This window comes from Salvia hispanica, chromosome 2, assembly GCF_029641045.1.
Source record: "Salvia hispanica isolate PSC_SH4W2 chromosome 2, Shi_PSC_v1, whole genome shotgun sequence".
NCBI classification, from domain to species: Eukaryota; Viridiplantae; Streptophyta; class Magnoliopsida; order Lamiales; family Lamiaceae; genus Salvia; species Salvia hispanica.
This window is the reverse complement of record NC_142693.1, coordinates 55,472,111-55,486,031: the sequence shown is the minus strand read 5'-3', so window position 1 is coordinate 55,486,031 and position 13,921 is coordinate 55,472,111. Positions and strand designations below refer to the sequence as shown.

The following is a 13,921-nucleotide window of genomic DNA, read 5'->3' as shown; positions in this document are numbered from 1 at the left end:
CATGAACGCTTGAAGTTTACAATCATTTTTCCACATCTATCTCCATGTTGTTGCTACATTCTTCATAATGCTTTGATGTTGTTTCCAAGTTATTCAGTGACTCATGGTTTGTTTCCGACAACATTAATGCGTTGCAATACTTTGCTCTTAACCTTTGGAGTATTTCCTTGCTGCTTCTTTTAGGCAATACATTTTCAATCTTGTTCCCGATCACCATAGTAACAATCATCATATACTTCACTCTAAGGTCTATACACTTCACTGAATTTAGACTAGGCAAAACACTATAAGACATGCATTATATATTCACTACAAAGGTAAAACACTTCACTCTTAGCATTTATTAGTTCACTTGAAGCTCTATACACTATAAGCATGGATCACAAACACTTCACTCTAAGCATAGAATACTTCACTCTAAGCACATGTTACTTCACTAAAATGAAAAAACAGTGCACTATAAGAATGGATCACAGGCACTTCACTCTATGCATGAAATACTTCACTATAAGCATGGAATACTTCACTCTAAGCACATTTTACTTCACTAAAATGATAAAATAGTGCATTATAAGCATGCATCACAAATACTTCACTCTAACCATGGAATACTTCACTCTAAACACATTTTACTTCATCAAAGTGATAAAACAGATCACTAATAACATGCATCACAAACACTTCACTATAACAATGAAATACTTCACTCTAAGCACATTTGACGTCACTGAAATGATAAAATAGTGCACTATAAGAATGGATCACAAACACTTCACTTTATGTATGAAATACTTCACTCTAAGCACATTTTACTTCACTGAAATGAAAAAATAGTGCACTATAAGAATGGATCACAAACACTTCACCCTATGCATGGAATACTTCACTCTAAGCACATTTACCTCACTGAGAGGATAAAATAGTGCACATAAGCATGCATCACAAACACTTCACTCTAAGCACATTTTACTTCACCAAAGTGATAAAACAGATCACTAATAACATGACACATTTTACTTCATTGAAATGATAAAATAGTGCACTATAAGAATGGATCACAAACACTTCACTATATGCATGGAATACTTCACTCTAAGCACATTTTATTTCATAAAATAGTACACTATAAACATGCATCACAAACACTTCACTCTAAGCACATTTTACTTCACTGAAGTGATAAAACAGATCACTAATAACATGCATCACAAACACTTCACTCTAACCATGGAATACATCACTCTAAGCATATTTTACTTCACTAAAGTGATATAACACATCACTATAAGCATGAATCACAAACACTTCACTTTAAGCATGGAATACTTCACTCTAAGCACATTTTACTTCATTAAGATGAAAAAATAGTGCACTATAAGCATGGATCACAAACACTTCAATCTAACCGTAGAATACTTCACTATAAGCATCGTATACTTCATGATAAACAATAAACAACATATTCATCACAATAAACAACATATTCATCACTATAACCATAATTTACTTCACTCAAAGGCCAAGATAGTGAGTGTAAGACCAAAACTGCACAATCACTGTGAGCGCAATAGTTTAGTTCACTATAATCATAATATGACTCTATGTAGAGTTAATATACTTTACTCATATGTCAAAACAGTACACTTATATTTCTACATTCTAGTTCATTGTAAATTGAAATGAATAGGCATAATGCGACTCCATTGTTAACTGACTACATCACTATAAGCATAATATGACTCCATCGTTAAAGTGAAATGCAATGAAAATCGGTTAAATGAATCATTCCTCAAATAAATAAGCCGACGAACTTACGTTTATGAATTGAAGGCAATAGGTATGTTGAATCCAAGGCGACGACGAAATGAGCAACCAAATGGAGGCGACGACGGAATGAGCAACCAATGGAAGCGACGATAGAGTGAATCAATGTTTATGAGTGAGAATTGGTGGAGAATTCGAGCAGAAGAGGAGAACCGATAGAGAATCGATGGAGAATTTGAATAGAAGAGATGACGGGCTGAAGAAAAATTATCCGATTGAGAGAAATTCATGTTTTACCCAGCTTTGTTTGTTAAATGATTATTTTACCCCCGCCTACTTATAGTGAACCAATTCTTGTTTATAGTGAAGTAATTTTCTGGATCAGATTTGAAATCCTAAGCAGAATTTCAGCCCTTGATTTCTTAATCTTGTGGTTGAAATTTATTCTCTAGTTATATACTTAAGGTGTACTTGCCCTATATCACTACTCTATGCTCATATTTGAGATTATATAGAAAATATAAAGTATATTGTTTTATTTTACTAATATTTAAAACTCTTTTTAAACTAAAATAAATTATCTATTATATACATATCTAGAAACCTATATTTTAAAAAGTGATTTTGTAAAAGTAATAATATTAAAAATAATCCATTTTTATATACAATGATTATTTTTATATAAAATGGTTCAATATAATTATTTATCACATTCCTAATATGAATCTATATTTTAAAAAGTGATTTTGTAAAAGTAATAATATTAAAAATAATCCATTTTTATATACAATGATTATTTTATATAAAATGATTCAATATAATTATTTATCACATTCCTTATATGAAATTCTTGGATCCACTGTATAAGAACATAACATTTGAGTTGAGCCATCTTTATGCTTACGTTGACATGATTGAGGCTTTTTGGTTGGTTAGGCTCATGTGATTATATGACCCAACATTATTAATTTATACTTCAAAGAATAAGCTTTTTAATATATATATTTACTTACCCTCGTGTATATTACATTTTTATAATTCTTGATTCCAAACAAACTCTTATCACTAATCGGTTCTTAATCTCTTGTCGGGACAATATTAACGATAGAATCGCCCTAAAATTTCTTATAAAAATTAAATATTGATGTTCTGTCCCATAATGAAGTAACATTGTGACCGGTCCGTATTAAATTATTCACTGAATTTCTATTTTCCTATGTTAAAAAGGAATGCTGATTTTGCAAAATAAATTACTAATTAAAAGTAATCAAATGGGTTGTAATGTCCTGAAAATGGAAAGCAAGAACAGGTGACCCATCCCCACTTAGATCTTTGTCTCCCCTTTTTTTTTATCTTTCACTTAATCTATAGTAACAAAAATGTTACCTTAACACCGGCCAATATCTTAATATTGGTCAAGCTAGCAAAGGTAATATATACACAACATATTTATGACTAATATGTGACAATAATTTATATTCTGTCAATACTTTCACAATTATTTATATTCTGTCAAATATATGACATTGCAAATTAGTTTGCAGGGTGTATTAAAATTAAGTGAACCAGTGTGTAGAAGTCGTGTGATATATCAATGTCACGATCACACTTTACTAAGGATAATAAAACTCGAGAAGTAGTAACTACGGGAGGATTAAAAGAAGAGTATATAGAAAGGAGATTTGGCAATGGATGGATATTCACTTAGAAACAAAGGATAATCAATTTCATAATATTCCCTACTCGTTGGTCACAAAGACTTAAGTGAAAATTTTAGACATCATTAAAGATTAATAAGAGTCAAGAAGTAATGATCAAACATAGACTGGGATAACATTAGCATAATGAAAATAGTTCCGAATACACTTGTACGAAAACATTCATCTCCGAGAGTCCTCACTTAATGCATAAGAAAAAAATTACCGAAACTATGCTCCGCTCTCTCTCGCAATTCAACTTACACATCCAAAATGAATGCATGAATGAATACATTAATATTCAATGAATACATGCTAAAATATACATTCATACTTTAGAATTTTATCACCACCCTTAAATGTATCTTGAATTGTAGTATGTACTAAATCATGTTCCATCAAAAAACAAATACAGTACATAATAAAATTTACTCCCTCCGTCCACGATTAAAAGTCCCATTTCTAAATGGCACGGGTTTTAAGAAATATTAAGAAAAGTGGGTGGAAGAAAGTTAGTGGAATAGGGGTCCCACTTGTATATATTAATTTTAAATGATATGTGAGTGGAATGAGTTAGTGGAATGTGAGGTCTCTTTACCATTTATGGTAATTATGAACCGGGACTCATATTCGTGGACGGACAAAAATAGAAAAACGGGACTCTTATTCGTGGACGGAGGGAGTATTTATTTAGTACTAACACGATTAGCTAAAGAGAGAAACTAAAAAAGAGGAGAGAAAAATGAATCGACATATGTCACATCTGACGGTAATCGGACGATCTCACAATACGGAAATCAGAAACATCCAAACAGGTATTGTTATAATATAACCATCAGATGTAAACTCTGAATATTTTATTTAATCTAATTATTTAATATGCTTGTAGTATCAAATCAGTGGGAATGAATAAAGGAAAAGGAAAAGGCTGATTTTGGCACTGGATTTTGTTGGGTGGAAGCAGAATCCGTAGTTAATATTCCATGGGTATTGTGGGACAAATGTCTGCTGCTATTTTTCTTCCAACAATTGTACTTGCTATTTTATACATCAATCCCTCTTTCTCTCATTTTTTTCATTCGTTTTAATTTATAAATATTTTATGATATTAATTGTGTGATAATGGTTATCATGGTTGTTTATGCTCTTTTAAATAGCGCATTAAGGAGAAAAAACAGATAAAATCAAGCTGCAAATTTTATACTAGTATTAGTAAGTATATAACTCAAAGCCACTTTTTCAAATGTAGTATTCTTTTATGCCTCTCTTTTAATTTTATTCCATATTTTATGTTAACTGTTATACACGTCGATTATATCACAATTGTCTTATATTTTATGCGTAGGTAATGAAACTGAGGATTTCTGTGAAAGTTCGTGATTCACTTTATGTAATTGATGTATGTTAATAAAGGTCAAATTGTCAGAAAAAACCTAAGTTTATTGAAATCGCAATTTTAAAAATATAATGGAAACATTATAATTTTGGATTTATTCGCATTTTTCTCACATATAAAAAGATGATTTCTTCTCCGCGAGATAATTACTAACAAATCTAATGTTCATGATCTTTTCGGCTGATTTTTAAAATTACCAACGAGAATTTGACTAAAATACGAGTAACAAATTTAACACAAATCACTCAAAAATAAGTGATTTCATCACTAATTTAATATAAATAAGTGATTTCCCTCAAATTTTACACAAATCTAAAGTTGTTTATAGTCTTGGCTCCTTAATCCTCACATGCTTTTTCAAAAGGGTATAACATATTAAGTGGAGTACAACACTTCTTTTTGGACTTAGGTTTTATTCAAGACTTCCCAATAATAGCATGGCTACAACAAAGAGCACAGACTCTCACACAACAAACAAAAAGCAAAAGTTAAGAATGTATACACAAGTAAACTTGAGGTTACTAAAGTAGCATAGAGCCCTCAAATTTTGAGACACTAAAACCATTGATGGTCAAGCTCACCATCCATGTTTTATGGAAAATTTTCATACTAGCCTATATATCCTCTGCACACTACAACAAATATTAGAGTTTCACAGGCACAAGAAAAAAGAATTCAATAAAATGAACTATATACATCATTGATTAATGAAAGAATTGACCTCATAAACAAAAATGTTTTTTGAATGCAATGCTCATTTACAGTTGAAATAGCCATCTTCAATTGGCCATGACTTTCTAATGTATACAAATGTTCCTAGAAGAATTTGAGTTTCAATATGGTGTTCACCATCAACCTACGATATTGAACGAATAAGTTATTATTGCAACGACGAAACTGAGATTTCTAGCCTAATTGCTTGCTTGCTGCATTCTCTACATTTCTTGATGTTTGAAACATTGTGGCAGAGTTTACACTTTTGAAGTGATGCACCATACATTTTTAGCAATGAGTCGAGAATCATCATCACCGTCTCCCTCCATCTCATCTGCAAATACGAGCCAATGTTAGACGAGGACATGACCAATATAGGTGAATGTCAACATAAGTTGTTTATGTAATAGGTTTAGCAAATGAAAGTAGAATGATTGAGCAACGAAAACGAAAAGGGAATCCGAACTCACCTCAAATCATTAAAGGACTCCTAAATCAACCATTGAATAATAGGAACTCCACTCCATGTAAGAGTTGTAAACCTTCTGAAAGAAACCTCCAGGAGATTTTGAGTTTTTTTAGGAGAAAACAACGTACTTGTCGAGGGCAGCAGCTAATCTCATGGTCCAACACAAGATCCAAATGAGCAGAAGAAGCTAAATTTGAATTCCATTTAGAAGAAATTCGATTGAAGATAACCATGTGCATATGGAAGCATTTCTTCAACCTCAACTCTTGAGCTCGAATAAGCCATGTTTTTCTTGATGCGGTTGCGATTGATGGACTCGACTTCTGCCAGAAATATACTGTATACTGGTCTGTGATCGGAAAACCTAGACTCCCCACGAACATATGATAGTTGTTGGAGGCCACGGCCATACCATAATATACGATCACACCACGCTGGTGTTCTTCGTTTCTCTTTTGGATGCATATCTTCACCTGCATACCGGTCAGAATTGTTTGAATATTTGTACGTAGGGGGGAAATATATCCTCCCTTCGTTCCATCCGGTAAAGACTCTCCCATGTCGCAGCTCTACACGAAGCTGTTTTGAAGCACAGAAATCGATCATTATAATGTTTTAAAGGTAAAATGGAAGCTTTGATGAAATTATAGTTTGCTTGCCTGGTCATTATCTAACAAAACTCTCCAGTTCCTCATCTCAACGAGAGCTTTTGCACATCGGTAAGATAGCGCTATTCGGTAATTCAAGTCCCCGAGCCATATGATTCGACTGGAAAAGGGTTTTCAAAATCAAATCAAGAATGAAAAAGTAATTAAAAACATACTGGAAAAATATATGAAGAACTTACTCATGCTCAAGAATTGTTTGAGGAGAGTTCTCGTCACCAACGCCATGAACTCGTGGGAACCGCGTTTTCCTCAGAATCTCCATGACATCGGAATTCCTCCTCAGCTCATCACCATCCTTTTCTCCAGAGGTCAAATGGCTACAAATGAAGCAGAAGCTCGTTTGGTGCAAAGACAAGCTAATAGATATCGAACCCTGCCAAAACACACAATAAGACTTTGCCTTTTGCTTTAACTACAAAAGTAGTCTCATTCTTGAATTCAACAACCATACCTTGTTTCCAAGATACCCCATCAAGCCTCTACCGACACACGAGACCTTCAGATTCCGTACTGCGTCTCTTAGATCCCTCTTGACCCAAACAGTGAGAAAAATCCCCACCATTTGCTTGCTTGCAACCAAGCAATACCTCGACTGAACAGGACCCCTGTCTCTATCCTCCATAGAAGCAGAACCATTGTATGGAATGGACGAGGAATAAGTACAATGGGACTCACTCAATCCGTTATTATCATCATCTGAGGAGCAATCCCACCTCCCATTCGGATCGTAACAGTAATCACTTGGCCTACTACGGCCGTAGATAGCTCTATCGCAGACACTGTATCTACGATCAAGCCTTGGTTGGGACATCGAGCTGTCATCCTCGACCACCCTCATGCTATGGCTCAATGACTGGAAGGAACGGCGGTGGAAGAAAGAGGAAGCATTCTCCCTGTTGGATCCTTCAAAATCATCATCTAACTCAACTATAGGGTCAGGCACCGGTGAAGGAGTGCGACAGTTGCCACTACTCCCCGGTAGACTATTCAGCGTTTCTCGAATAAGTGCCAGCCATTTCCTAGCAGGGCCATTATCCTCTGTGCCCAAAACATTACCAGCGTTTAAAGGGACAATTTCTTGAAACCTTAAATAAAATTTGAAAACAACCCTTCATCAATACTACGAAGCAGCAATCAATACAAACACAAAAAGAAGACGATTTTCGACTGACTCAAACTCACCCTAGGACATAAACATCCGCTGGAGGCGAAGTGTGCAGCCATTCTTCAAGATTTAGATAACTAGGTGGAGATTTCCCAGCCACATTCCATGTTGCCACAAAGATTCTGATACATAAATATAAAGGCATTATGCATAGTAAAGTGATAAGTGATGAAACACACAAACTTAGAATTCAAAAACACACACCTAGAGTTATGCACATCTGTGAGCTGGGAGGCCTCAAGATCAATCTTACTTCTTCGGAGACGATCTGAGGTTCGTCTACCTGATCTCTCTACTAAACCAAATAGGAGAAAGTAAGCAAACACAAATCTCAAAACAAGAAAGGAACTTTTTTTTTAAAATGCTTGCAAAGATTAATAATGGCCAGTAATGATATACAGTGGTCCTAAAGGGAAAACCAGTTGTGTCTGAACCTGTTTTGCTTTTCTTGATAGTGCATGCCTCCTCCCTCTCTCTGAAATTGTTCCTCCATTCTTCATCAACACCTGAAAAAGCAAAAACATACTTCAAAAAAAGGTTTTTAAAGTCATCAACTGTTGCAGCATATGACCCACATTTGCACGAAACCAAAACATAATTCTTTATTTTTGGAAAAAAGGGATAGCTTGAAATAAATATAGGTAACTACAGAGATATGATGCAGAATGTGAAAAAAAAAAAAGGCTCAGCAGATTGGAGATATCAGAAATCTCTGCAGCAATCTAAAACTGTGATTCAACACACCAATTGCACATGAGCACCTTCTATTTAATCTTAAAAATGTCAGAGAAATAAAAAAGATTCCATTTTTCCTTCTTCAGAGACCCAAATTAGATTTACCATGAACATTTTTTTACCTCCGGAAATGATGTCATCAGCGTGAAAATCCTCAGTTTTGCCTTTGATGTTGAGCCATTTCTTCACCAATGTCTTCGGCCATGAAAACTTAATATCAAGAAACAGAAATTTATAGAAAAATTAATCAGAAATCTTGAAAAAATCATCAATGCAGTAATGGTTTCTTCTTCAAAGATGCAAACCTTGCTTTTCTTGGAGTTCCCATTTCTCATTGTTTCCACCGATTCATATATGATTGAACACTTTCTCCACTCTCGGAATCAAAGGGTCTAAAAAAGATGGGATTTTTAGGTGAGAAAACTGAATAAAAATAATGCAGCAGTGGAAATCAGGCGCTCGTGCAAGTCAGTTTTTTGGAAATCGAATTTTCAATTGAAGAATTTAAGAAGTTGGTTGTATTTTTTGAATCCGAGAAGGAGAAAAGGAAATGAAGGCAAAATCAAGAAAGTGAGGAGAGGAGTGAGATAGTGAGGGTTGTGAATTTAGAGACAGGAAAATTGCAGTAAGTACTACACAATGACTTATAAAGAATGGGAATTTGTATTGAAATTTATGTGTATTCTCTCCTCAAAAATCTCGTTATGAGCACAGAGAAAAGTATCTAAAATTTCATGAGAATAAAGTGCAGAGAGGGGAGAAACAGGGGTACCAAAAAAAAATGTTTTGAAAAACACGTACACATATATACACACAGTGAAGGGCCCTGAGTTAAATATAAAAATATAAAAAATAATGATGAAAATTCAGTTTGAAGAAGCAAGAAAAGGCCATTTGGGAAGGTTGGATTTAGTCACCTTTTTTTAACTTACAACTTTTCTTGAGAAACTAACAAAGGTTAAATACAGCTCAGCACACATACATAAACTGTTTTATTTAAATGGGATAAAGAAAAATATGGGCATTTTTACAGATTGTGGAATGTTTTGGGGAGAAATTATGCATGCGAAAACATGTCTAGATTATTGGGTTTTGGGTAATCTTGCAGTGGCTTTATTGGGTTTAGTTATGCATGGGGGCATTGGCCATTTCTCAAAATATAAGTTTTTGGGTTCACAAATTTTCAAGAAAATTAATATAGTGAGGTTCTTACATCTATACACTTGTTTTCCTATATAGAATGTGACAACTCTTTGTAAACCAATTTGGAGTTAATTTTGTGTCAAACTAGGCTAGTGTCTTGGGATTCATAGGCAACTATGTCCTAATTTGAGAATTGTTGTTGGAATGATTCTATTTGCTACAAACCTATATTGTTATAAGAATTAATTTCATGAGATAATGCAACTTCCTTTCTTTGTGCTTTGGAAATACCTAATTCTCAAAAAGGGGATTTGCATTCACAAAACTGGAAGGAATGTTTTCTTCTATTTTATTTTTGAGGTAATTAAGGTGTACATGTCTTAATTCATTACTAATATGTGTGTACTGTGGTAACGCGTAAATGAAAAAAATAAATAAAAACAAAATAAAAAAAATTGGAAGGAAATTAAAGAGTTGACCTAAATCCCATCTCAGATCTAGTCATCTAACTCATTTTAAAACTAGGTATCCTAACTTTTATTTAGAAATAATTGTTAATTAATTAAGCCCAAATGATCTTAGACTAAAATTATCTCAAAACGGAGCTCTAATGCATAATTATTGATCTCGTGAATACTAAAATGTATACCACTTACCAGATATTAATATACATATCACATGCATTTATTTGGTAAGAAAATAGATACACACTTTGGTTGTTGGACTTGAAAATAACTCAAGAAGATTTTTATAAATTATCATTGAAATAGAGTTTAATGATTTCATCATAACATAAAGTAAGTAGTGAATTTTGGCCTTAAAAGAAGAGCACTTTTGCTTTGATATAGGTAGGAAGATCTTGTTTAGGGCATTAGCCATAGATTAGTCGACCCACAGCCCACGCGATCTCCTAGGGTTTTGATCAACAAATCCAAATTAAGTGAATTAATTAACGAGCTAAAACCGATTAATTTAATTGGATTAAGCCCTCTTAGACTTGGAGTATTGATTGACTAATCTAAAAACCCACATGACGCATGTGGGAGACTGTGTTTTGGTCCCAACCTTAGTCTTTGTTTCATATTTCCAAGGCTCTTTGCTCTTAATTTTTTTATTATGTTAATTACTCCTAGATTAGCCTAATCAAGTGACACGCAGGAAATCCACATAGACCTACTACTTCCATATACTCCAATTAAAATCCCTCTAATAACCGATGAATATCCTATTATAAATATTCCTAAAACGGTGAGCATTAAGTTCTATTGAAGTTTCAACCAACCATGGATAGTTTATATAGGGGGCGTTCGGTTGTCAAGATTAAATCTCATAATTAAATATGTATCATGTTTGGTTCATGAGATTGAACCCTATAACTTAATCCTAGATGGATAGTCTTATGATAATTAGTCATAGCCTCCCCCCTCCAATTAAAATAATCTCACAACTTAATCCTAGATGGATAGTCTCATGATTATTAGTCATGGCAACCGAACGCCACCATATAGTACTAGCATATACGAGTTTGTGTTATAGGTTCAGTTCGCAGAATACATATTCCAGATTTTATGATTTTAATTGGATATGGCCATAGGGTTATACTAAAATGACAATCCAAATTAAAATGACAACCTACCACCAATAATGACTCTTAGCTTTAAGAGCATATTCACGTGGCAGGTTTGCTTGTCTATGTATCGCAGATTGTTAGATTATCTATGATTGCGTATCGCAGATTGCTTGGAACCATATGCCGAATTGTTTGGCTATGTATCACAGATTGCTTGTTTATGAATTGCAAATTGTTTGCTTAGGTTGACATTTTAACTATGGTGTCCCCATAATACTCTGATTTTGTATTATTGTTGCTTGGTATTATGCTGAGTTGCTTGATCGCAGATTGCCTATTACGTTGTTGTCAAGTTGTTACCCTAACACACCCTATGGTCATATTATATATGTACACCTCTATATGGGAGTACATAAACTGTAAAATTGATAGAAAATAGTCTAATTAGATAATGTATAGTAGCAATAATCCGTCAAGAATATGGTCCAATTAATGCTTCTTTCTTAGTATATTACTTTGAAAGTGATAAAAGGGAGAAATCTTTGTGGCCTCACATATCGCGCTTTTTCTATCTAAGCAAGCACTAAGCAATAGACTAAGGTGTGTGTTATGTGCTAATTACTCCTTTGTTGCAATTTGTTGCATTTTTTGTTTATTAGTATAAATGTTGGTGATGCCGTGATGATGTTTAGCCAAAACATGATGCCATGATGATATAGGGTTTATATTAATTTTAGGACGACTTTTTATAAGTAACTAAATTTGAATATTTGTTGTTAGATGTGAATTTTAGACGATTTTGATTGCATTATATGACGACACTGCATATTTAACTAAGAGTAGGAGCATTTATATAAATTGTGTTGTGTTGAAGTATGATTAGCTATTGTGTAGAAATATGATTTATTATATTGAATGTTACGGTGAAATATATTTTAATTTATTGTTGTGTGATGTATATTTCCCTTATTAAAGATGCCTATAAAAATTATTAAAAGTGTTTAATTAATTTTTTGGGTGATGTAGTGCTTAGTTATCAAGGAAGAATGTTATTAATTGCAGTCATGACAGCATCACTGTCGGTTTTTTCGACATTGACAGTTGTTTTTGACATTAACGGTTCTTTCAACATTTATTGTATGTATTTCTAGTTTTGTCACTTATTCTTCAATTCGTTTTCTCCCATTACACATCTCTCTGGCAACTCCCGCTACAATGTCAATGTCTTTTGGCGATGCCCACGTTCAAAAGTATCCAAAAAATTATCAATAATGACTTAGGCCCTAGGGGCCGAGCCAGGAATTTAGTTCAACAGAGGCAAAAATAAATATATGAAAAAATTTTGAAATTTGAAGTAGAGCATTTATAATGGAAATTAAAAATTTTTAAAATTAAATAACAAATTAGTATACATTAAATAAATTGAGGTGGGGCAATTACCCCTTATACACATTAAGTAGATTCGCCCTTGTCGGGTCCCATCTTCTGAATTCTGGCCTCGCCACTAGCTGTAGTACTAAAATCACTGCATAAATCTCCAAATGTCCATTTTTATATCTTGCATTTCAAATTTGGTTTTAACTTTAACTACTAATAGAAGAGAGTGGGATATGTCACCCTCATGAACCTTGATAATGTATAGCTAGATATATTCATAAAGAATTATACTACTATTAACCAACACATATAAGAAAGTGTATATATAGATGATTTTACCAAAATATATACGTGTAATTAACATGCATGACTACTATATTACGAATTTAGATCTACAATGAATCATGTATGTCAAACCTTGCTATGCAGATTTTGCCCCCATGCGACCGTGCAAGTGGAAGCCATTTGACAAAAATGGATAATCTAAATATTACTATCAATTTGCTCACTTTATATTTTTTATTTGGCTCATGACATCAGGTATTCAATTTCCATGATTTACTTCACTTAATACTTGAGAAGAATATTCCCTGATTTTATACAGCATATCTTATAAATAGCATTAGAAGTTATAACAACTCACAAATGTAATATTTTCTGATTGATTTATAGGCTGCACATGAACATGATTTACTAAAATATTATGTACTATCAGTAGGAGTGTAAACTTTTCCAAATCGGCGTCTCTGCAGACAAAAATACACAGAAAACTCTAATACTCCTAGTAATATATAGTTATAGGACAACTGTAGCAGACAACGAAATGCATATATTTAAATAACACAAGAAATCTGAGAATATATTCTGCATAATTTTATAATTAAAACCTTTCCTAAGTAAACCATCATCCAAAGCATAAGAATGTACATATCGTATCCATTGACTTTTATTTATTCCAAAAAAAATACACATATTTATGCAACAGGACCAGAGAATGGCATGGGCAGCTGTTGCAACCTAGTTCATGCCAATGTAGTAAAACGAGAAAAAAAATACAATTCGTATATTATAATTTTTGTAAAAAAGAAGCAAAACTAAATGAGAAGGTTTAAATTATGATTTGAAACTTTTCACCAAAGGGTGTAAAACTGAGGTTAAAAAAATTCACAATCAATATCATTGACTTGGACTCTGCCTAAAAATCTCGTCAGTGTCTTTCTTGC

General features: G+C 33.3%; 1 protein-coding gene across 2 annotated transcripts; it reads right to left on the bottom strand.

Annotated features, from left to right (window-relative positions):
• Positions 1-5,536: 5,536 nt before the first annotated feature.
• Positions 5,537-9,348, bottom strand: LOC125216465 (DNAse I-like superfamily protein). Of its 2 annotated transcripts, none has more exons than XM_048118181.2 (10): positions 8,914-9,348; positions 8,731-8,818; positions 8,308-8,379; positions 8,078-8,168; positions 7,891-7,995; positions 7,160-7,793; positions 6,888-7,081; positions 6,700-6,808; positions 6,042-6,619; positions 5,537-5,905 (listed from the first exon to the last, which is right to left on the bottom strand). In XM_048118181.2, the coding sequence occupies exons 1-9, from the start codon at positions 8,941-8,943 to the stop codon at positions 6,245-6,247; spliced, it is 1,698 nt and encodes a 565-aa protein (XP_047974138.1). In that variant the 5' UTR covers positions 8,944-9,348; the 3' UTR covers positions 5,537-5,905; positions 6,042-6,244. The 2 variants fall into 2 exon arrangements, with proteins under 2 accessions (XP_047974138.1, XP_047974144.1); XM_048118187.2 differs by having other exon boundaries at positions 8,078-8,165.
• Positions 9,349-13,921: the final 4,573 nt, after the last annotated feature.

Bases quoted from the DNA above. Each gene is read 5' to 3' on its own strand.
- LOC125216465 (XM_048118181.2), bottom strand. From the start codon at position 8,943: ATGAGAAATGGGAACTCCAAGAAAAGCAAG. The intron at 8,169-8,307 runs GTTCAGACACAA...TATTTGGTTTAG, and splicing joins TATCAAGAAAAGCAAAACAG to TAGAGAGATCAGGTAGACGA. The intron at 7,794-7,890 runs GTGAGTTTGAGT...ATTTTATTTAAG, and splicing joins GCGGATGTTTATGTCCTAGG to GTTTCAAGAAATTGTCCCTT.